The sequence below is a fragment of the Polypterus senegalus genome, chromosome 14, assembly GCF_016835505.1.
Source record: "Polypterus senegalus isolate Bchr_013 chromosome 14, ASM1683550v1, whole genome shotgun sequence".
NCBI lineage: Eukaryota > Metazoa > Chordata > Cladistia > Polypteriformes > Polypteridae > Polypterus > Polypterus senegalus.
In genome coordinates, this window is record NC_053167.1 from 64,033,416 (window position 1) to 64,059,750 (window position 26,335).

Consider the following 26,335-nt stretch of genomic DNA (forward strand, 5'->3'; position numbering starts at 1 on the left):
TGAAAATATGCCTAAGGTCATTGTAATAATGTAGAGAACACTATACAGTTATGACTCCTAGTATTTCCAAATATGCTATGTAACCATAAATAAAAATCTTGTGTTAAAAAGGAACCAGGAACTAATGACTGAAACAGGAGAGTTAAAAATATGTACTGCATCGGTGGACAATGGCTGACCCTGCATTGTGACACTCTAAGGTCATGCAACAAGACAATTTCACCTTTGTGGATTAAGTGTATCAAAAATCACCATATTGCTCTAATGAAGAAGTCACCTGGGGCCTCATACATAACGCTGTGCGAAGAATTCACACTATAACATGGCATACGGACAAAAGCGAAAATGTGCGTACGCACAAAAAAATCCAGATGCATAAATATGTGCGTTCACCAACTTCCACGCTCTTCCGCTACATAAATCCCGTGAAAAGTAATGCATGTGTATGCACCTACTGTCCCGCCCCATCTCGTCCCAGAATAACGTCTCTTTGAATTTGCAAATCAATATAAATAGTGTGGTATATGGCCGGCCATTCATCCCGGCCAATACCCCCATGCCACCAGATGGAACCCTCCCTGCGATGTGGAAATGCCCCGAATTCCAGCAGGGCATCATGGACCTTGGAGTTTTCCTTCACAGTCCTGCCGGATACCATGGGGTCCACCAGAGGACGCTGCAGGGCAGCTCAAGGATTATTTTCCATACAGCCCGGAAGTATATCCCAGTCACGGGGACAGAAGAAATGACGTACTTCCGGGTTGAAGAAAAAGGAGTTTTCATCCGACCCAGAAGTGTTGCCAGTCACATGGACAGAGAGAGAGAAACACTTCTGGGTCAAGGACTATAAAGGATTGTGGGAAACCCCAGAGTGTTGAGCTGAGTTGGGAGGAAGGGTGACAACGCCTCTAGGAGTGGAGGATTATTGTGTGAATTATTGATTACTGTATTGTTTATGAATATTGTGAAGTGGAGGGTGCTTTTTTGCACTTTATTATAATAAAGTCAGAATTTGGACTGTTATCTGGAGTCTGGCATCTGGTCTGAGGGTTCAAGGGGACAACAGCGCCCCCTATCTGTTACAATAGCCCTTAAGTTCAGCGTTCTGTGAAAAGGCAATGGCAAAAGCATGAGGGGAAATAGAAGAATTTCAAGTGGAGGCAAGGAAAAACGTATTATTTGTTAGTTTAAACAGTGATATAAACAACAAAAGGAAGTTGATCAAGTGACATAGAGTGTCGGAGAAACTCAAAAGCTCAAGTTCACAAAGTCGCACAGTGCCTGAAATAAAAAAGACGTTGTCAGATATCAAAGTTGCCATGAAAAGGCGAGTCGCAGCCCACTGTCTGAGTGTCATATGAAAGCTTATTAGAGTACAGAGAAAAAAAAAAATAGGCACACAGTGGGAAAAGAGCTCAAAATGTCAACTTTAATCTCTAAATATTATATATTATAAATAGTTTACTTTGTCATTAAAGTAGAACATCATAAACTTCATCTTAAAATCATTTAATTCATTAGTTTCTCAAATCCCATCGTAACTAAACTAGCACATTAAATGCTTTGTTTTGTATTTGATCTTCTATGTGCTCTATGTATGTGAATCACTACGTGCTTCTTAAGCGGGCTTTCTCTTCCTCCAACAGGACACAGAATTCATTACATTCGTGATATTACAGCTCTCTGAATAATTAAAATACTGAGATGTATACTTGATATCATTTTCATGATGTTAAAGCATGTTATTAAACTTGGGAACACGGTGGCGCAGTGATTGTTCATGCCTCACTCAAGATGCTTGCTGCTCTGTGCATGACCTTCGATGAAATTTATTGCAGCAGTACTGTCTCTTTCAAACGTAATAACCTCCAATTCCTGTCCTTCCTTTTCTTTCTCCAAATACCCAATAGCCACACAATCTGCTCTGTAATAGTCGTTAAGCCATCTGTAAGCTTAGCACGCCGATTCTTAAAAACCTTTAAAGAACATTGAAATATCTTCATAGTACATGTTCAATTATTCCATCCATCTATCCTTCCCTTGTCGCGCCAGCCCGAGCAAGAATACAGCATGAGGCAGGAACAATCCGTGAACAAAGCACCAGCTCCTCGCTAGTACTGTGGCACTGTGTCCTCACATGTTTAATTATTAACAATATAGATTATTTAAATGAAGTTAAGGTTTTATCTGTATAATATAATAAACATATTTTGCTGCATTTCATCTTAAAAATGATATCGTCATCATATGTAAATGTGTGCTTTATAAAGTGGCACAGGTTGTGCAATATTATAACTGTAGTGCAAGTTTACAGTGAGGTAATTGTACTTATAAGTACAAAGCATTCTACAAAAAAATGTATCAGTGAAAAATGTGACTAAAACGCTTATGCTAATGTGGTAAAATATTCAGAATCAAGTCAATATTTTGCTTACAATGAAATAAAACTTATCTAAAGAACTTTCATTTCCATTGGATTGTTGCAAGCTAGATCACTGTAAGATATTTCCCATTAAAGTCTTACATTATTGTTCTTGCATTTTACTGTTTATTTTAAGCATTAATTGCAGAATGAATACATTTGTAAGTGATTTGATCTTGAAAACAACAAAGCTCAAAAATTCAGTGATGTACATTTGTCAATATTTTGCTTTAAAAACTTATGAACTTTCATTTTTGGCAAGCTGATCACTGATCATTAAAGTTACAATTGTTCTTCAACTGTATTTTAAGCCAAATACTGATGTTTGAAAACAACCATTTTAATGTTTGGGTGCTGATCAGTTTCATTTTAATAGCATTTAACATAATAGCACTGGGCTTAAGGCAGAAAAATAAGGCTGGATGGGACATGAGTCCATCCCACCACACACTTACAGCAGCTGTCAAATGGCAAAAACTGATCTTCTGCTCTGTACTGTATAATCAGTGTCAGCTTCCATAGGACCCTTTCATCGGTAATCTATGTTTGACCACAGCGCAGCATGGTGGACAATTCTCAATGCACCGATAACATAGCTATCTAAGAAGAGGTGCTAGTCCTAATGCACCCCTATCAGTGCTTCCAGCTATTGAGTTCAGACCAATTTTGTTTGTTTGTTTTTGTTTTCATTTAACTGATATATTTCTAATTGGGCTTGGTGTTCTTTAAAACTCTTTAAAAATTCAGAAATAGAGTTTTGTAGTGAAACTGCAAAAGTGTTTAAAAAAACAACAAAATCATGAAGGCCTTTTCACACTATGAAATAGAAGTCAAAATGAGACATTTTATCGCTGCACAAAATTCTTTGGCACCTCTGTCAGACCGCAAAAAGAATGCTTTATTTGATATTTAAAAGAAATCGGTAGGTGCACTGGAGCTTGCTGAAACTTTATGCTTTTGACATATAAGCAATACGATGACATGCAAACAATTTCAAAAGGACTGAGCAATTCTGACAGCAAGACTCCGGGTTATACTGGCATTTCAGAATCCTGAGCAGCCGTTATAGCTTGACAGAAGCATAGATTAAGAGGAAGCATGCTTATGGCAGAGATAAGAGGTTGTAAGGTGTAGAAACTGCCACTTTCCCACTGATGAGCAGATCGCTGTCTTGATGTGTATGTATGTCAGAAAGACCATGGCAGGCTGCCAAATATTTCTTAAGAGAGACAAACAAGTCTCTCTCAGTCTCTGTCCATTAATTAGAAGCTGAAAGCAAACTGAACCAAGCAAGAGGTTACAGGTGAAGCCTTCATAAAGGGAACATTCGTTTAAAAAGTCTAGGAGAATACAAAACTGAAACTGACATGAATTTAGCACTTTTGAATAGCTGAGATCTTACATTCTTTTTATAATAATTTGCCATTAGAAGCTGTTCAATGAAAAAAATAAAACTAGCTAAATCCAGTTCAGGGTGAAGGGCAGGGCAAAAGCTGATAGCATCATGTGCAAGGCAGAACAAAGACCTGGATAGGACACCGCCAGGGCCATTAATACACATATCCACATTCATGCTCAAATAGAGCCAAATTGAATCTACTCATTAATCTAACATGTTTTAGGAAATGTTGAAAACCCCAGTCACACATGGGAAGATTATGCAAACTCTAAACAGACAAAAGGCGCTGAATTCAAACTAAGGATGTATGCGACGGCAACATTAGCCACTGTGCCACCATGACAACCATGTTCATTGAATCAAATAATAATCTTTAAATCATTTAATAAAGTGTTGTGGAGCATGTGAGTTTTGCACTAGAATTAACAAACCTCAAAAAATTACAACCTACACACAAAAGATACATGGAGTTATTCGGATGAACAAATAAACCCAATTGATTGATTCATTTTCTGAACTGACAAATTCCATTAAAATGTCAGAGGGAGAGGAGTTATTCCACCATTACTGAGTGCAAGGCAGGAATCAACCTAAGGCAGAATGCCAGTTCATTGATGGGCACACTCATGCATATGCACACACACACAATCTAACTGACACAGGCCAAATTTAGAGTGGTAAAATAACATGAAATGCATGTCTCGGGGCATTTTGCACCCTTTTAGGATTACTATGGTTGCATAAACATACAAACATATATGAGAACTGGATATCCAAAAAGTGAAAACAGAGAATAGAAAGCAGAATAACATTTTACATTTATTTTTAATACACATATATTCAATTTTCAAGCAAGTCACTATTTATTATTAATGTCATTACATAGACATTTCTGAATTACTTTTAAACCTGATTAAATGTTAGTCATTAGTCACTATAAATATCTAAGGTGGAATTCAAATTCTGAAACATTTTTCAAAGCTGATGAAACATGGATTATACAGCATATAAAACAAACCTGTCCATATATACGTATTTATATATATATATATATATATATATATATATATATATATATATATATATATATATATATATATATATATATACATTTACATTTGTACATATAAATGCAGAAGACAGAAAGTATATTTATTCTTTTGTGTCTCCAGAAGCCCTCATTTGAAAAACAACTAAAGAAAATGACTAAGGAAAAGAAGTACAAATTTTACCTAAAGCAAGATCACAATGTAAAACTCCAATATACTGTAAAGCATGCCACAGCAAAAAACCTTTTCCACAGGATCTGTGGTACACTTTATAAATAGCAGTTCTTTTAATTGCTTTTCTTTTCCAACCACTTTGTCAAATGCGACTAAACTCAGTGAACTAGTACAATCTTGAAACATACATAGGTATGTGACCAATAAACAATTTCAGACACATCACCTTTTGACACTTTGAAAACAGGTTTAAGGGTATATCCATGGGTGTGCCTAAGTCTTGACTGGCATTTGCAAGGATGGAAACAAACATCAGCAAGAGGCAAACTGGGTGTGCCCAGGCAGTGAACGCAAGGCTACGTAAGCAAGAGCTATGAGACAAACCTCTGTTACGGAATGTTCACAGTGGAAAGAATGCATCACTCAAGGCTGAAGATTAAATGGTACATCAAGAGATGATTAAATTTCATTATCTGCTCACTACATTATAATCAAAAATAAGGCAGACATATTGAAAGTACTGAAATTTTCAAACAGTTCCAGAGTGGTAGTGCATTTCTGACAAGAAATGTTACCCCATTTATCCTTCCAGAATTTTTCAAGTAACTTTACAACCAGCATTTATTGTCTTATGACTGACATGTTTAAATGTAATTCACCTATTGGACCTGATGATGAATGCTGCAGATAGACAGCACAGGAGTCAAGTGTTTAGTGCTGCTGCCTCACAGCTCCCAGGTCCAAGGTTTAAACCTTAACCCAGGCACTGTGTAGATACAGCAGACAAGCAAAATTCCAGAAAACATTGAAGGCACGGAGGCATTAGATAGGATACCATACGTCTTTTCCAAATATGCTACAAAGCACAATACCAGATAACTAATTAAATTCAACATTCCAGTTTTATTAGCCATGCTTTTCTATCACAGGACTATTGCACGATAAGCGCTGAAAGGAAACAGGACTAAATTAGCAGAGTTTGGGGCAAACAGAATGTGAAAGTAACCAGGCTGGAGATTATGTCCTTACATTACAGATAACTGGCAATGATTGCATAGTGGAAACAAAGTCTGAAGTAGCTCACTGAAAAAAACAAAATGTAAAAATACTCCTTGTTCCCACAGTGTTTTGCTCTCGTTACAATGCAAATGCTCAAATCCCAAAACTGAGAGCCAGAACGTGCACATACCTCACATTTCCACATCATGAAACCACTGATAAGCCAATCGACCAGTCATGAATTAAGAACAAAATCTACCCACTATGATCACCTGCTGTTTGGGGACATTGTCATGTTACTGCTGAACATAAAAAAATGCGTATTAACATTTGTAAAACAAATAATCAAAGAATCTGTATAATTTAGATATATTTGTCAAAACTGTCAAAAGATTGAGCTTATTTTAGCATGCATGTAGTGGTCTGAACAATTGAAATTAATTTGTTTCATTTTCCATGGAAACGTCATTCTCATTAGGCATCTTGCTAAACACTGCTTGATTGTGGATGCATCCCTTCTGAAAATTTCAAAAATAAGTCTTGGTGAAACACAAAAAGCTTCAGAATTTCGGTTTACTGGCTACAGCCTATTCTTGATCTAAAGTTTTAATTCTGCTCTATTTAAATAACTGCCTGGTCATTTCACTCCTGCCTTTTAACCATAAGTGGGATTTTTGAAACTCTACAACTCGTTTGTTTCACCAGCACCTGCCGTCTGTAATGACAGATGTGCTGGCTAGCAGTTTAAAAAAAGAGAATGTCAGGCAGGCCAGGAATGCAATGCATATGTCTGACAGTCAATATAACCACACTCCAAACTGGATATCCCAGTCTGAGTAGGAATCCTCAAAAATTACAAATTCCAAAGCAAACCAAAAGCAAATCCAGAAGATGCACACAAATCCAGTCTAGAAGCTACAGTATACAGCAGATCCACAGTACAACGGATGCTTTGGGCACAATTTATCCATATTACAATGATCCTGCTGCAGTTATTTTTACATTTACATTTATATGTATTTATAATTTATATTTATTTATATCATATAATTTAAATAATTATATTTATTTGAAAAATTATATTTATTATAATTATTTTTACATTTAGTACAAGTCTACACAAAGCTGGAAAATGTGCACATTGTGAAGCATTCAGGTGTATTCAGGGGCTTTGTTAAATCATTTGAAAGCTGAAGCATTTAAATTTTTTTAGTTGCTTCATCAAAGTGTTAATTTTTATTTATTAAACAGTTCTGTAACGAGTCATACTCAAAAACAACAGCACAGTAGAATGTAATTACATGAATTAGTGGCCTACTTGAGATACTGAATATGCTTTTTAACAGTACTTTACAATGACACATAGCTCAGTAACTTTCATAGACAGCAGATTCTGATTCAAGTGATTGAAGTCCTACTGTTAGCTGTTGGTTGTGGTGGGTCTGTGACTTACTGTACTTTGCAATTCTTATATATAACATTTTTAAAAGAAGTACCTGAGAGAGTGTTAAAATCCTGGTTGAAGTCTCAAGATAAAATTCTTCTTTTTTTTTCAGACCATGGCGTACAGCAGGTCTAGATCTTTGCCAGTAAATGATAGTGTCATAGAAATATTGAATTATTGTAATGTGCAGATATGGCAGTTATGAAGTTGTTTCAGTGTAATGAAAATACTGAGTGCATATTTGATCACTCTGTTCTTAGAGAAGAATGCAAACATAATTTCATTCCACTTGCATTTATTTCTAGATAAGTGACATTTGCTTTTGTATTTTGTTATTTAACTTCTACAGTTGCGTTACCTCATGCAGCACATGAAGTGAGCTGCAAGCTGTAGTACCAGAGGCTTGCATGCTCACATCTCCCTGAGCTTCACTAACTTGCACTGGGGATCTATTTTGCCATCACAAGTGGCTATTGGATGAGTAAAACAGAACAATATACAAAATACACATGTTTAAATGACCTCCCTCAAAGTAAATTTGAAACAGTAAACTAATCCGTATTCAAACCATCTCTTTTATCAAAAAATTTCCATGAAGAATAATTGTGACAAACTGTAACATAATCAGTCCACAGAGAGCCAGGTTGCTGTGATGTCTTGGATAGACTGTACAATTTTTTAAATTTCAAAATCTCCTATTAAAAAGCCTGTGGTGGGTTGGCACCCTGCCCAGGATTGGTTCCTGCCTTGTGCCCTGTGTTGGCTGGGATTGGCTCCAGCAGACCCCCGTGACCCTGTATTCGGATTCAGCGGGTTAGACAATGGATGGATGGATGGATGGATCCTATTAAAAAGCATTGGCAAATTTGCAAACTCATTTATCTTAAAACAGTGACACATTCTGTGTGACTTCAATTATGTATTAGTTTACTGTTTCAAATTTAATGCACTTTGAGAGGGGTCAATTAAACATGTATATTTTATACATTTCAATCCTTTACTCATCCGAGAGACAATCCCAGTTAGTGAAGTGAAGGGACAGGAGTGCATGTGCAGACTCCTTGTACACCACCTTTCTTGTCCTGTTGCTTGAGGCAAGTTAGCTGTACAAGTTAAAAATAAAAAAATCTCACTATTCCACTATCTGTACATTATAATGACTGAACATTTCTCTGACACTATAATTTATCAACAAGGCTCCAGACATGAACTCCATCATGGTCTGATGCAGCCAACAATTTTACCTTGAGACTTCGACAGAGACATCTTTTTAAAAAAATTTAAATGCTACAACTATCAAATTAGGTAACTACATTCTCTAACACAGCAGAATGGTACAGAATGTGCACATTGTTTAACTTGATTTAAATCTGGTAACCACAGCAATATCTCAAAATAGTAAGACCTGGTTTCTAAAAACATAAAAACACTTCTTTAAATGAATACATATTTGTATGTAAAGGGTATTCCACAAGTTAGGAAAAAAATATAGTAATTATGAGTCAACTTAAAAAGACAAGGAGGCAAATACATTTAAAGTGCAAAAAAGTTTATTTTCTAATACTGTTCTAATACTTCTACCTTATAATGAGCAGTTCTTTTCACGCCACATGAGCAGATGTTTCACTCTGCACAATAAGTTAAACTGAACAAAACTCATCTATAATACATACAGTCCCTGTCACGCCATTATTTGCTTTCTTCATACAATTTTCCATAGCTTGCTTAAGCTGCCTTAGATATAACTAACAAGAGTCTTGAAAAAGAACTCCTTGAAAAAGCAGTGGTTGCACACCTATTGAAGTAGCCTTCATAGTTCAGATATGGCCAATTTGTATCCTGTATCAAACATAAGCATTCTGTGTAAACCATGATAAGTCCTAATAAAAATGGCAACAATCTGATAATGTGTCTGTCAATGCCAAGAGCAGTGAGGCTTAAAATGGAGAGATCCCAATGTGAAAAGAAGGTGTACTTGCAATCAGAAGCCCAATTAGTCACTACAGAGAGAAAGGAGACTTCCTTTAGCTGAAATGGCTAAGATGGTTGCATAGGAACTATTTCTTTAAAAATGTTGGATTCTTGGTAGATGTTATTGTTCACATCACATATTCTGCCACTAGGCAAAATAATTTGTGATTACTGTGTCAATTTTCAGTTAATCAGATAATATACTGAGATACATTTATTTCATGCCAGAAAATATGAAAACTCTTTCCTTTTGCAGCATATGAATGTAGTTGAAATAAAGGTGTGTCCTGAAAAATACTTCCAGTCCTGTAAATCCCTCCACACCCCCAATTACTCGAAGAATTGAAGAAATGGGGGATAACTTGTTTATCCAGCTACAAAAAAAACAACATACAAACTTTGACCTTTTTCACTTGCACTTTTACGAAAGTAATGACGTGGGTGACATAGAACAGCTTCACATATTTATCTGTGATGTGAATTTAAACATGCCTTTCTGTCTTCTGTTGAATTATGACTGCAAATGCTTGATTGCATTTTGCTGTTTTTGTTGTTTTTTTTATTTTAATCCCAATAAAATTTTACTTCCAAAAGTATAACCATAAATGAATATTGGTTTACAATGCTTCTACAAACATAAATCTGCAAATGTGTAAACAAAAATGATATAACAAAACATTACGGGGGAGTTCTATTTTTTAAGTCTGTATGCTTTATGAGCAAATTGTAAAAGAAATCTCAGCTGCTACCACAGACAATTTCATTACTTTTTTCTGGATTTGATTTATTGTATCATATAAAACAAAATACAATCAATACCTAAGCTAGAAATTTTTTAAATCCTTCTTACATAAAATAGAAGGATCTGTATTTACCAATAATTTCTTAATTTTCACAATGAGTATTGTAATAAACTAACAGAAATAGTTCTGCGCACTCTAGTTTGCGGTAAAAGCACTTGCGTATGACCTCAACACTGGAAATCTAAAAAAAAAGAAATTCAGGAGAGATTCAATGAGCTTACCAGCATTATCATAGATTTTCAGGTTTAAACTGTGTTTTAGATTCTCTCTGTTATCGATAGAAATAAGTTTGTCTAGTCAAAACATTAAGTCTTGATCAAAATTAATTTGATGTACACAACAATAAATGACAACTTGATGTTGCTAATTTACAATCTAGTGCTGCTAAGAACACTCCAGACTTTGAAGCAAACTTTTCTCACTAAAGTAATCCAGGTGTTTAACAAATACTGTCCAGAGTTGGACATGGTGTGATGGTACAGAAACTAGTTCTCTTACAGCCCCTGGGTTTGAGCTTGGGCATTGTCTGTGAGAGGACTCACAGTTCACTGCTCCTGCTTGTGATATCCAAGATGAGAGAACAGGGAAAACCAAGGGACAAACAAGGAACTTCTGACACCTTAAAGCAGTTTTTTTTCAAAGGAAGTGAACCCTCTACAGAGACACATCCAATAAGGCCAGAGGAATTCCATGACATACAGTCTGCCCAGTGCAGGTAACAAAGGAAAAAGACCAGCCTAACCTGATCCAGCCTCCTGACTCAAAAGCTCCTGATGATAATGGAGACTGGAAGCTATTATGCAAGTTTATTTCTAGCAAGTGAAAAAGAAGGAACTCCACAATGTAAGAGGGCCTACCCCAGTAAACTGAGCATTGTTTCATTTTGTTAAGGTTCTGTGGAGTCAAATACCCTGAAAATGAACTGCTACATACTATATTGAAAAACTTCACTGAAGGAAATATGAAGGCTTTTACAAAGCACTTATGTGTTTATAAGCTATTGGGACTCAAGAACTGCATTTTAGTCTTCATTTTGAATAAAATAGGTACTTAATAAAAAAAAAAAAACTCCTGGACTGTCCTAAGCATGAGTTCTTCTTCTGGTGTCTGAGAGCTTTGTCATGTCTGTATGGGTTTTCCTCCAGATACTCTAGACTTTTCTTCTCATGTCCCAAAGATATGCTTATTCATATAACCTTCTAAACTGGCCCAGTAGAAGTGACCATGGAGAGTGTCTAAGTGTACCCTGTGATGGGACCAGTACCGCTTCCACGGGTGGTTCTTACCTTGTGCCCAATGTTCCCCACACATGCAACACCTTCCTATGACCCGGAATTGTTTAAGTAGACTGAAAAACCTGCATACCAGTCACACCTCCCTATACCTGTGTATATTTTTATATATCTAATGGAAAAGCCAACGTACATGCACTATGCTAGCCCATCACAATTCTGTGTTTAAGTTTATATAGGTTTTATTCCTTATTAATTAACACTACAGCTTTCATTTGTTTCATTTCAAAAACAGCAATAAAAAAAAAATCAAACTCACTCGCCTTTAGCACTTCATGCCTCTGCCTGTTCTGCTACCTTCTATGTGTCTGTCCCCATTAATAAGTACTTCAAGCATTTCGGCATTGAAATATCCTCTGTAAATGGAATTTGTAATGTCTTTGTTGAACTTACATTTCAATTCATAATTATTTGATTATCAGTAATTGATTGTACTTACTGTATTACAGAAACAATGACACAAATGCTTTTAACAAGTGTGCTGTATTTAGTGTAAAAAAATAAAAAATAAACATAATTTTCAAAAGCTTTTAATTTTTCTTCTAATTTAGCATTGAAAAACTTCACATTAATAATACTTTAAGCATTTGCTTGCTAAATGGAGGCTCTACCATAGTCTATCTATACAGAATGCAGTATATGCTGTTGGCAACACAAAATACGTATTTCATTGTTGTGTTATTAATTCAAATGCCTGATCTGAATTACAATATCAAGGGAAATAATCGTGAATTATGAATTTTGTGCACCCTTGATTAAAAGAAAAAGAAAAACATCCTTACAAAATCAAGAGCAAAAAGAGATGGAAAAAAATAGTTTTTTCAATGACTTAGCAATTAGCCTGAGGCCTGCTAGGCCCTTATATACAGCCTCACAAAGCAGCCCCATTTGCAGCTGACCTGCAGCACTGGAAAACCCCACCTCCATTTGCAAATATATTTTCATTAACCAAAATAAAATAATTTACAAAATAAATAAACAAGCGAATATAAATGAAATCATGACCAGTTATGGAGCCTCTGCAAAAGTCTAAAAACGTATGGCTAGCAACAGTTATGGCTAGACCAATGGAATTACAATTGGTTAAGTTTTAAGATGAACAATATAATTGGAAAGAACTTCTACCACCCGCTGAACTATGTTTTATTAAATACTTTTTTGATCACCTCATCTTGGAGATCATAGCACATATGAAGAACAATTCACTGATGTACCTGCCTTGACTAGAGCAGGAGTCATCTGAAGTGGGTGAAACCAAAAGCAACTACATGTAAACTAGCTAATGCATAGAAAACTGTAAAAACTAGCAAAAAAGATGAAATCAACATACTCAGACAACCTCAGATTGTGACTGCCAAATGATTACCATGGACTCAAAAGACAGTATGCTTCTTCAAAACAGAAAATCACCTCTTCACCAATGGCTTCACAAATATAACTCTTAGATTTAGAGAAGAAGTATTAAGAAGTAGTTACGATTAAAAGAAATAACTGCTAACAGCTACAAGTTCACTTAATAAATGACTTTAGTGATGACAATAACTACCATACAACAACAAACTACTCATTGCTGGTATGCCATATAAAGGCTTTCTTCACCCTTGTACTATATTTTATTTTCTTGCTGTCCACTTTTCAGCCCTTGGTATACAGGTATATTCCTTTGAGGCATGTAACCTCATTATACTCACTCCTTCAAACATTTTTTCAAAGTGCTGTTTTCATTGTGTATACGAAAGACAGAAGTATTTAACAACAATATTCTTTTTAAATTAATAACTAAGATTATAATATTATGAAAATATGGCAAAGGAATAATATGGATGAATAATTAATAAAAAAATATACTGTATCACACTAACATATAATGAAGGACATGGATATATGGTATGATGTTCATCTTAGATGACTGTTCCATAAAACACAACAATTACAGCATGCAACACACTATCATAATGATAGCTGGAAAAAAAATTTTAAAAAACAGCAAAGTGCATTAACTTGGGAGCATTAAAGGAAAGTACAGATACAAGACTTGACAAAATATTGGTTCTTAAGTGGCACCTAAGGTCCATTATTACAACAACTACTCAATAGGAGGTGTAATGACACTTTCTATACAGCTTTATCATATTGATAATGTAGTAATAACGTGCAGTGGCTTGCTGGACTATGCAGCCTTTTATTAGGCTAAAATATTAAGAATCATTTTCAAACCCAGGGGTTATGCTCCTGTTCTCTTGCATCCACATCAGTGAGAAATGCTCCAAAATACAGGTAAAATTCCGTTACACTGAATATCTTTATAACAGAATTTTCATTACAATGAAGTATTTTTATGGTCCCGACAGTTTCCCCATATGACACAAGTCTATAGAAATCTCATTACTACAAAGTACATTCAGTAGATACTCTTATGATAACGAAGTGCCCAAAAGACCTTGAAATGCCTGAATGAATCATTCACAGAGCAGGTAGTTCTGAGGTCGCAGCTCAGTTGTGCACAACGATCCTCAAACAGAAACATTGTAAAAAAAAAAAAGTCTTTCTTCTGAATTTTTTTTTTGTATTTGCTGTTTTTGTTTTCGGTGGTTTTCAGTGATACTTTTTTGCTTATTGCTCGTCAACATTCGGAAAACATCCATTGGAATTTAACTCATTGTCACCCTATAGAAACGGCAGACATGAAAAAACGATAACAGTTCATATTAGAAAAAAAACTTAAAATTTTTGCGTCTCTCAATTGTGGCAAAAAGAAAAAAGACGTTGCCAGCGAATTCGGAATTTCAGTTCTCGGAAGACTGAGCAAAAAAAGAAGAAAAATCTCGGGTTGCAAATGTATGCGATCTGCTGCATCTGAAGACGCCGAAAAGCCATTTTTATATACGATTCAGTGATACTCGTTCAAGAAACATTCCTATTAATGTGGCACTCAATCAAGAAAATGTGAGGTTTCTAAATTTGCTTGGGATCTCCCCCAAATGGACAACACGCCAAAGAGCGTCCCGAAGTGCGATCACTGAGGCTGTGGATGACTGTGTATCTGTTGCCGGGACAACAGCAGGCTCACAGCTCTGCTGCGGCACAGCACTGAAGCAAACAGAAAAGATCTCGATGGGTGATGCAAGAAACATTGTAAATGCAGGTAACAGGATTACTTGCTCACTAACCTGGTCACAACCCTGTCTGACTGCTGTGTCTGTTAATAGGAGAGTGGCAGATCACACTACAATAAATAACCATGCTGTTCCTGTTTCAAGCTGAATAAAGCTGGTTTTGCTAAAGTACTGAGACTCAGCCTCGTGTTTTGGGGTGTAAGACAGGGACTTATAGCGTGCCCACAGTCTATTATTTGCTTCTGTGGGGCCTCACTGCGGTGCTATAAGCCTGCTGTTGCCCTGCCCTGGCAATGGACAATCAATCTTCTACAGACGAGGCAATTGCGCTTCGGGACACACTTCACCGTGATGTTCCCATTTCGGTCCCAAAAGAGTTCAGAAACCTCACAATATGAAGAAGAAAAGGATGATTCCGCTTCTGATTGATAGCTGTGTTGCCCACAACATGCTTCCGCATTTAGATAATGTTCTTGTTGAATTCCTCCCACCCAATTGCACAGCAGTGCTTCAGTCATTGGATCTGGGCATTATTCACACCCTGAAAGTGTATTGTCACAAGGAAATGCTGAGAAAGATTCTCGTCAGCATAACTTGTAGACAGGAGAAGATTCAAATTAACGCGGAAGAAGCTATTGAAATGATTGCAAAGGCCTGGACTCAAATTAAAGAAAGCACTATAGTGACAAATACAGAATCTCATTACAAAAAAATATTTTTTAGGTCCCTAGCAGTTCGTTGTAACAGAATTTTACCTGTAATATTAAATGGATGATCCAACATATCTAATGTCTAGGTCCTATTTACAGCCCCTGGTTGTTTCACTCAGTAAATTACTACCAACTAAACAATCTTTCCTTTTATTAGGATGGATACTGCTGTTAAAAAAATCCTCTAAAACTGCTGTCTGCCTTGAGTTGAACTGGTGGCATGTATTATAATGATAAAATCTTACCAGCTGTGAAATAAATAGTTGAAAGTATCATATTTTTACAGTATAGATGAAAGCCAGAATAATTTTTACATTTACAGCTCTACATGATTATGCTTAGAGTGCTTCAATTCTATGCAAATGCACATTATACTTTACTTGTTTATAGTGTTGGCAATATGGTAGAATTTTCACTAGATTTAAAAACTGAATAATTGCTGCTAAATATTAACTGCTATATCTTAAAGAATGACATATGAAACTTAATTTGGCATTCAGTTGATATATTGCATTTGCTGCATATGCAAATTTGCAACTTGGAAAGTAACATCTGTCACAATCTAAAACCTAGAGAGACTGAAATAAAAAAACATTAAGGGTGAAATGTTAAGACACTTTGTGCATTTATAAATTGTGAGGGCTTCAGGACTCATGAAATCTTTAAGACAAAAAGATGATTGAAAGCAACAGTAAATTGTGTCACATAGTAAGGCCAGGAGGTAAAAAATGACAAGGGCATGACAGTCACAGAAAGCCATAAGTTAAAATAGCCATGGTTAGCATACTATAGGAGGCTCCATTGACTGTCTAATTGTCCTTGTACATTAGTCAATGGAACAGGAGGTCACAATTTTCTTTCAAGGGTGCTGTAAAGGAAAAGTCCAATTGGTTACCAGACCAACTCAAATCAAAAAGGTTAATAGTCATGGTATGAAAAGAATAATTAGATATTGGAATAATGAACTGGTACAGAAATAAGGCACTAAGATTGTTAAAATCTCTGCCTCTTTTATACAAAGTGAAACAGCAGCAACCATAACCATAGTACAAGATAGCAGATGCAGAGGTTAAAGTATAAAATAAAGTCAGGAACATCTGACAGTTTTCAAAAACCTTAGTATAAAGTTTGAGTCATATTGGATTAGATAATTCATCTACTCATCCATTCATTCATTAATAAACTACATTAATCTTTCATTTGAATCATTATGTCCCCATAATACTGTATTAGTACCATTGCATAAAATACTGGTGTACAAAGACGAAAAATGTCAGCTACAGGTTACCCACCAATGGTCAGAGAGCACTTTAGGATCTAAGGGGTGTGGTGCATTGCCCGGACACAGATAGGCGGACACCGATGGTTCACCCAACATTACGTTTATTTTCACAGTCCATATTTACCAAGTGACACACAACCCCCAGAACTCCCCCAAAGTCCAGGCCTCACTATGCCTTTCTTGTCTCTTCAGGCTGCCTGCATTTCTCTCCACCAAGACCTTGTCTTCCTTCGCTCCCGACTCCAGCCATCAAATGGAGGGAGGCGGCCACTTTTATAAACTGCCGGACGTGCTCCAGGTGCCTACTGATAATCTTTCACCGGCAGTCCCCAGTGTGGGGGAAGGACCGGCTGCACACCCGGAAGCACTCCGGGTGTCCCTGGTCTTCTTCTCCCAAGCACTTCCGGGTGTAGTGGAAGTGCTGAGGGCCAGGGCTCTTCAGGCATTGGGGTACCCCCTGGCGGTGACCACGGGCTTCTATAGGGTTGAGCTTCCAAGCTTAGTTCCCGTCCTCCCCAAAGCCACCAGTGCGGTCACCCCCACGTGGTCTAGGGGAGGCGTAAGCCCTCCTCCGGTCCTCTGGGGCATCCCGGCTGGGTACCACCCTCAGCCACCTGTGACGAGGCATTCTCAATGTAATCCACTCGCTTATTTACGTTTACATGGCTTAACACTTCACCATTAATATTCAATGGCAGAAATCTTCATTATTTAGATAACCAAACCATGGCTCTCAAATTGAAAAAGTCATGTCCCACCCCCTGTACTTTTATGAGTACATCAAAGACAACATAATTAGGACATACAAATTGCAATTGTCTCCTTTTTATTTTAAAGATGTGAAGAGCATACTGAATCAGAATTAAATCAATTACAGCATGTAACTCACATGTAGCTACATGTAGGAATAAACTCACTTACTTTATTTTTCCTCGTATGTGTCTCCCTGAATGCACACCTATCTGAGCAGTGATTATGTGGAAGATCTACACACACCAATAACTAATGACTAAGCTGAAGAGAGTAAGATTCATATCAAATGGAGTCAACAATTTAATTTTAATAACCCAGTAGCAAACTGTAGGTTGTGCTCTCTTTAATACTTCAATGAATTATTTCAATCATGTATTCAATGAGGCTTAGAGAGAGGTATGTAAAAATATATTTTTGAACTTAGTAAAAGGACCAATGGCAATTTGATTTGCTATATCTTACTCTGGCTAAGCCATTATCAGCCATCCACTTTTATTTTATTAACATTTACACTATGCAGTATCCTGAAAGGGGTTGCTATTAACTTGCACTTTTTAGACAGCACATTGAATCTATTTTCACCTACATATTTAAAATGTTAACCCCTTGGTTTATTTTCATCATGGCCCTTGACTGAAAACATTCATTTCTCCATTTAAGGTACCCATTTATGAATAGTTTAGTAATATAATACTTACTCTATTATTTATTAAATTACTTTATAAGCCCAATTCTTTCCAAAAATATAAGTACTACAAAGTACTATTTAATTTAAGTATTACAAACAACTTTCTAAATAATTTGATTCCTTCACAGAATAAAATATTTTTATACTGCTTAACTCCAATTTAGGGCTGTGGGGTAAATAATTTCATAAGCGCAGTATATTATAAATATACTGCACTATATTATATATGTATATATTAATTATTTATGTAAACCCAGTAATTAAATCTTTCACACGAGTGCTAATTATCATAAATAACAGAATCAGATCTCACTAAAAGGCAAAAGGAAGTCATTTAATTTAAATGCTTTCTTGTTCTAATTTAAGCCTTATTAGTCATTCAATGAAAATAAAGCAAGAGTAAAAGAATACATGCTCTTTTATCCTTTCATTTATACATATGTCCTGGTGGTTGTGTTATGGTGACATTTGAATTATTACTTTTCAAACTGCTTGAGTATATACATGTCATTCTACTCCACCACCTACATGATCATAAACTTAGATTTTAGTTGAGTAGCAAGCAAGTGATTCAGTGTAACTCTGGTCTGTTTCTTCTGACTATCATTATGTTTCAATTGATGCAAAGGCAAACTAATCCTACTCTAGACAAAGATCGATGTTGGATCAAATAGACACATGAGTGACGATGCTTAAAGAGGGGGAATCCCATGAATTCCTAACAATTCCATGAAACTTCATATTAAGCCTCAATTGCAGGAAACATTCATCTTATGACCAGTGAGGTTGGTTTCTGTGCTAAAGTGCATCAATTTTTATTTTATGTGTATACTCTGTATCCTCATTTCTTCTAGCATGCATGTCTACAATCTATTTACATTATCTTTCATGCAGAAAGTTTTATAATTTGCATGGTTTTGGTTTCAGATACAGTATGTGCCAGGAACATTCTGGAATGCTAATGCCAAACAAGACCAGGTGGTAGGAAACTGAGATCGCACATTCATTCTCTTTTCCCAGGGCTTATAGGACTACTACACCATGTGATTATATGCTGCCCAATGACCATAAGAAATGTAGTACAGCTGTAATCATGAAATTAAGACCTGTAATGAAGAAATGTAGGCACGGTTTTGGGTTATTCTTTCTCCTTGATGGATGAGGAGTATACTGCATGAACATGCCAACTCATAGTGTAAAATGAATGAGAAATCTTGCAAATTGTTAAATGAATTACTTTCAGACACTGTCCTAATTTCTATTTACTGCTCTTATTTCGGCAAAATGCATGGAGACTAGTTACCCGAGGTAGCAAAAACATAATTTTGTTCTATTGCAATCATGTGAAAAATGAAATTGCACATGCTCTCTGGCACTTACCAATGGATCTACAGCAGAGACAGATATGGTTACTTATACAGTATACCATATAAATGATACTCAGTATTGTTAGCAAGTTTCAAATCTTAATCATTAATTTAACAAATACCTACTAATTAGTTTAGTCATCTAAACATCTAATAGACAGCTAAGTTAGTGACATGGGTACAAATGATGCTTTTGCTATGCAGAAGGTAAGACCCCTACTTCTTCAGTTAAAATGAATGTTTGCTATTTACCATCCTCTTCCCAACAACTCTTCTGGAAACTGCTCAACCCACTTCATAGGTGCCTTGGTTAGCACTACCAAACGCAAGGAGGACCCAGCTCTAGAAGAGGGGCACAATCCATCGTGATGGACATTCATAAGAGGGCAGGTTAAAGCTCTCAGTCAATTTAATACAACTGTCTTTGAGATGTGGGAAGAAAACTTGAAAATCTGGAGAAAACCCCATGCAGACAACAAAGAATATGCAACCTTGACAAAAACAGTGACAAGGCCGATATTTGATTTCAGGAACCTGTGGCAGTGAGGCTACAACTCTAACCAATTGGGCAATAAGCCATGCAAGAAGGCCAGCAACATAACCTGTTAAAAGGGTACCACATGTATGTGTGACCACTGTGTGTGTTGTTATCACTGTCTCTTTCAGTGTTCTTGCCTGTATGTGATAGTGTATCATGTGCAGATTTTAGGGGAAAATAAATAAATAAATAAAAAGAATTAAAATGGTGGTGCTGATTCAATACTATGGGATATTTGTGGGACCTCTGGGGGATACTGTGACAACAAGCAGTATTCAAAAATATAACTTTACAGCACTTTGTAAACAACTAACCTTAAACTTTACTTTATTCAGTGTGTGATGCCATTCCTGCCCAAAAAAATAAGTAATCTTATTAAAATAGTGCACATTTCATTAAAAATACTGTACACTGAGAAGAAGAGCAAAACAAATTAGTAAAACTCACCAATATTAATTCACAGCTTTCCCATTATTCACTGTATGATCTGAATTGCTATTCTTAACAGCTGGTGCCACTGTGGCAAACAAATGGGTTGCATTTAACGCTAAACATGGAGATATACTGATAGTTTAAACAAAGAAAAGCCAACAGATAACTGATAGGCAGTGCACTGTGTAAAGTGCTTGGCAAGATTTGTTTTTAATAAGAATTGTTACAAGTAATTATTTAAACAAAGATTCCCTGCTTATGATTCTTCAATTGCCTTTTAAGTATTACTAATATTATTTCTTAATATGTTAATTGAAAAAGTCATAATAAACAAGACATTTTTTTCAGAATAACATGACAACACTCTGCTTCATAGTTATTTAATTCTGGAGAAATAAGGCAGATATACAAATCATTCTGGTAAAAGATGAATGGTGATAATAGAGTGCACATTACACATTCATGTGTTCTTGTAAATTCCCCATTTTAAAATGTACTTTAGTCAATAATAAATTTAGTTTTCCACAAGTTAAATTAAGGAGGTATGGTTGTGAAGTGGCAGGTGCTACTGGTTCACAGTTCAGCTTAGTCACTTTTGACAATGTTTTAAGTTCTTCCTGTATTCACTTGGGCTTCTTCTGAGAGCCCTGTTTTTTCCCACATCCCAAAAACATACAGTGCACACAATGATATACTAATATATGTAGCATGTTAGGTTATATAGTGACTTTAGGTTGCACTTAGCATAAGTGAGTGCAAATGTATGTGTGTCTGACAATGAGCAGGCATCCCATTCACATATGGTTCCTGCCTTGTACCCAATGCTTTCAGAGATAATTCTAGCTCCCTATGACTCCACAACGGAATAAGTGGGTTTAGAAAATGAATGGATAAAAGGAGAAGTGTGATACAGTGTACACATATGCAGCAGCTCACAGTTTCAAACTATACCGTAGTTAGTGCTCAGATAGATTAATCAAATTAATTTTGGAGGAATACATTCAATGTCAGCATCAAGCGTACATTTTACATATGTTAGGATTAGGCTAAAACTTTTGTAAGTTCTCTCAAAGTCCACTGGGTGTTTAAACCTAGAGCTCCTGATTCATCCCACATTCCCTGTTAGGGTAGCTAAGGATTATAAACTTTAAGACATGAGTGAATGTGACGGCATGTCTTTGTGAGACTGCTGTCCCATCCTTGCTTGCTCATAACTATTGAAAGATCTTGCTAGAAAAGGCCGCAGTTGTCTTTGGTCCTGCAATGGAAAACATTGAGTTCAAAAAATGAACTTATGAATAAACTTTATCACATTCACTTCACATGTGATAAAACAAATACAAATATTGCAGCAAAACATACATTTCACCAATCCCCTAAAACTCATGGGTTAATATCACTGAGGATTATGTTTAACAAAGGTAAAATTTCATTATGAAATTATATCTTAATATAACATTCTAAAACCTGCTGAATCAAATCACTGTGAAGTGGATTTAAAGACAGACCTGGCAGTGGGAGCAAATAATTTACCAACCTTAGACAGCCCATTGCAGGGTCCAAACCTACACACACACACACAGGACCAATTTAGAATCAAATTCCAATTTACACAGCATGCACGTCTTTGAAATGCTAGCAGAAAATCAGAGCACCCAGTGAAACACCCATGAAGAAACAATTAGAATGTACAGACAGAAAAAAGGCATGGGATTTTGGCCCAAGATGAATGGATCTGCAAGGCAACAGTGCTAATCTGCACCATGTCACCATACTGTATCCTATATTCCATAAATAGTGGATTATGTCTCTTTGATTACATTTTCTACTTAATATTACTATTAGTTGGGTCCAGAAATGCCTAAACATTACAGTTTGTTTTATAGATGACTGACATTTTCACAGGTCTGTATGCCAATAAAGCTGATTCAAGCACATTCAGAATATACAAATTATACAGACTCAAAACATATACTGGGTATAAACAAAATGATTAATCGGGATGTTTTAAACATATTTGTCCCTTTCCCCAAGAAAGAAAATAAACAAAAACTTCATTCATTAATTTTGATTATTTTCCTTTTATTTTTCAATTTCTTTGAGTTTTGCACCTCCACTTTTCCTCTTATCTTGATAGTTTTCCTTCATTGTATCTGGTGCTGCTGGTATTTGTATTGACTCCAGGGCAGCCCTGGGGAATGTCAAATTGTGAAAACAGAAAACCAGTTTACTCTGTATTTTTATACACATTTTCCACAGCTAGGTGAACTTAACGTTTTGTCTAAAGCTGCAAGAAATGGTTTTTAAACAACTATGTAATAGATTTATATAAGTGCCAGGGCATATTCAAAATATTTCAACTTGACAATAAAGAGTCAGCTGTGTTATTTAAGAAAAACAAAATCAAATATACATATTTTGTAAACCCACTTAAACCTGTCATTGGAGCATATATCCCAGCAAAGTATAGGACACAAGGAAGAAACCATTCCTGGATAGGGCTCCAGTCCAACGCTGGGCAATCACACTTACACTGGTGACAAATTAGCATTGCCAGTCCACCAAACACACTGTGGGAGGAAACCAGAGCAACTGCAGATACAGGGAGAACATGCAAGCTCTTAACCACAAGGACCTGGGAAATGAACCATGGCCTCCTAACTGCAAGGCAGCTGCACTAACACTGTGCCACCATGCCACCCTCAAATATATAGATTTTAATTTTAGCAAAATATTGTATAAACAATGACTTAAAGTATAGCTATTTTAAAGAGGATTTAATTCCCATCTTACACTAAGAACCCCAAAAGGTAGACAAGATAAATAAGGTGGATTCATCAAATTTAAAGATGCATGGAAGCGCTTCTGACTTTTTTTAAATAGTAGCTAAGTGGTTTAATGCACTGTTAGTCATTTAATTCAGTCTGACACCATTGTGGAGTCGGAAAAGCAAAAGCCACAATAACTATTTTAAAAAATTCTTTTTTTTTATCAGCGCTGGGCAACACTTCTGATTGAATATGTGATTAAAAATATTAAAGGGAAGCACAATGGTGGTGCAATGATAAGTACTGCTATATGCAAAGCCACATAAGACCTGATGTAAATCATGTCTATAAAATCAGTGACTAGGATCTTATCCCAGTCTATATCAGTTCTGTTTACCTCCCACCCTATAAACAAATGCAGGTTATGTAGAAAGGCAGCCCTGAATGGATGAGCTGAGCTGTGTGAATCCCTGGCCAGGCTCCGGCTTCTGGCAGCACTACATCAGTACTAGCTTCAAGACGTACTCTGTAACATAAAACTGAATTACACAGAGAATGAATAGAAATATGAATATTTCATAATTTATATGGTGGAAGTCTAAAGTTAGAACTGAGTAATTTCACATTAAGAAAAAGATACAATGTAATTTACTTTTTATGTAATTTGTTTATGCTACCAAGATAGGCTTCATCTACTTTCAAACCTGTAATGAACAGTGCAAGTTTGATAATGGATGAGTGAAAGGATGGAAGGGTCAAGAAACAGCTAACCAGAAATCTAAAAAGGGATAAACTACAATTTAATATTTTCTCTGTCTCTCTCTCAAACACACACATACAATGATGACAAAACATTCTTCAGCCAACTATATCCATTTGACATAAAGTCAATTTAGAGTTGCTAGTTCACCTACACACATTTTTGAGACGTGTGCTTGTTTCCTTATGCAGAGATTGGGAAAATGTGAAAAATACATTTACTAAAATCAATTTCAATCATATATGTAATGAAAGGTAAAAAAAAACTATTATACAAGCCACTGTTATTTTGTAATAAGTACAAATTATACAGAATTAGTCTTAAATATTATGTATTTAAGGCTGAAATGTTTAATCAAAGTTCTAAAAAATATATTTTTTAAGATAAGACCCTCTTTTCCAAAGTTTCAGTAACTATAAGCATGACGTTGTTCAGCGCAACAAGTTGCATAGACCTCTGAAGACATTGAAAACTGGGTAAACGTTTATTGCTGTCATAAACTACACACTTTTCACAAGATTGTATCCTTTCACGTGCTGCTTAGCAGAAGAATATTTGCCCACAGGCTTCACAGACACAGCTTTAGTGATGTGAGTCACACCCATGAATAACTGTAATAAGAAACGTCTGATGAGACCCGAAATAACTACCCGGTCAGTAGAGAAACAATATATGCGTATTTTGCTATAAAACACACCTCTATTTGTATTCGACCGCTTTACACCTAAGATTAGCTATATGCTTCACCATTCAAAAGTCATTCTGAACGTTCTGGGATGCTAATGCATAATAAAGCAAGGCTCGCATTGTGTTTCTTTGTTCTGCATTGGTTAAGGAAATTATTCAGAAAGCCATCGGTGTTGTTAAGGTAAAGCAAAGCATCCTTCGGCTCAACATTGTGACCTCATCTGCCGATTTTCTCTTCCGTAAGCCACTTGCTCGGTCATTTAAAATGAAGCGTTATTGCCATATGCTCATCTGACACGGAGCTGTTGCTCTTATTGTTTTGCACAGGGTGTTGCCTGTTAAGATCACTGAATCCACAAAATGAGATGCTCGGCAAGAAAATGATAAACGAATCGCTTTCATCGCAAACACACTCAGAAGTAAAAAAGTTTAGACATCACTCCGTTTTACCAGTTTACAACATTATGAAAAATAAAGCACTGCTTAAAGATCAATACTACATTTAAAAGAAAGTCTGGGAGACTGCTGGCAAGATAGATTAACACATACACACATAGTTAAGTACCTCTTTCCTCCTTCCAAGCGCTCCAGGTCTGGTGATCAGCGCCGTATCTCCACATACGAGCGCAGCATCTTCTACGAATACACTGTCGGGAAGGCTATCATCCACCGGCAGTTCTACTATCTGGAGCCCGAGCTTGTGCATCAGAACTCCGACATAAAGCTCGTGCTCTCTCCTGGCTCTAGCTAGGTCTACGTCGTCGTTGGCCTCATTCATTCTAAGCGCATCTTTCGGTAACGAAGCAGGGACGCCTCGCACGATTGCATGGGTGTACTCGCCAAATCCGACCGTCAACCCAGCCATGTTTAAGCGGGCATGAAACGCTGTAAGCGACAGAGACAGGTGCTGCAATGCTGACAGTCCCTCCTTTATAACTGCCACAAAGGCAGCGGAGGAGATGCTAACGTGCCAAAGCGAACCGGGGCTGGACTGACGCCCGAGCCTCACTTGTTGTCACGTGCGTGTGGATATAAAACTGCGATTGTAAATCCTAAACCTTCAAAAATCATAGTGGGTTGCCGTCGACATAACCCACATTTTCATAAGTACTGCTTTATACATTTAGAGCGTCTTCCGAGTTACAGCTATACATTTCAGAGCTGGGGGTATCCGGTGCCTAGCCAGGTAGCTTTGCGTGTAACCCCATAACTAAACTAGGTCGGGACGGCACCTCCATAACTGAGCACAATCATACGACGCTAGACCAGAGGCGCACCGTAATCTAACCTTTACTCGAAAGTACGGAAGAGTAACTGCAGAAAACCCATGAGTATACTAGACAAAAACTTTAAAACTTCCTACAGGTAGTGCTCCTGTCATCGATTCGAAAGCAGACTCCGGTGCTAATTCCTCTAACAACTGAGCTATGTTTTCATATATCTGAAAACAAATGCAAAATGTTTTCAGAACGCAGAAGTTGCAGTACTACTTGTACTTGTTTGATGTCCGTTTGTACAGCGATATCGTTCTTATCTTCGACGTGGCAAATGGCAATTGTTACACAGAATTGGACACTCGGTATCGTGTACACGCTGGGTGTACTTTAATTGGAAAGGTAACAGGATCCTTTGAATTCCTTTCCTTTACTAAACAATTAATTTCCCGAAGCTGTATGTTCGT

At 36.5% G+C, this 26,335-nt stretch overlaps 1 protein-coding gene across 3 annotated transcripts in view; it reads right to left on the reverse strand.

Moving 5' to 3' along the window:
* Window positions 1-26,335, reverse strand: part of ddah1 (dimethylarginine dimethylaminohydrolase 1) — a 164,973-nt gene that overhangs the window by 101,027 nt on the left and 37,611 nt on the right. The window contains exon 1 of one of the 3 annotated variants that reach the window (XM_039735416.1): window positions 25,220-25,623. The exons of 1 other annotated variant lie outside the window; for it this stretch is intronic. In XM_039735416.1, the coding sequence (XP_039591350.1) occupies window positions 25,220-25,519 (300 nt within the window). In that variant the 5' untranslated portion in view covers window positions 25,520-25,623. Of the gene's footprint in view, window positions 1-25,219; window positions 25,624-26,335 lie in introns of those variants that run through there. One more of the 3 variants, XM_039735415.1, reaches the window with a different exon arrangement.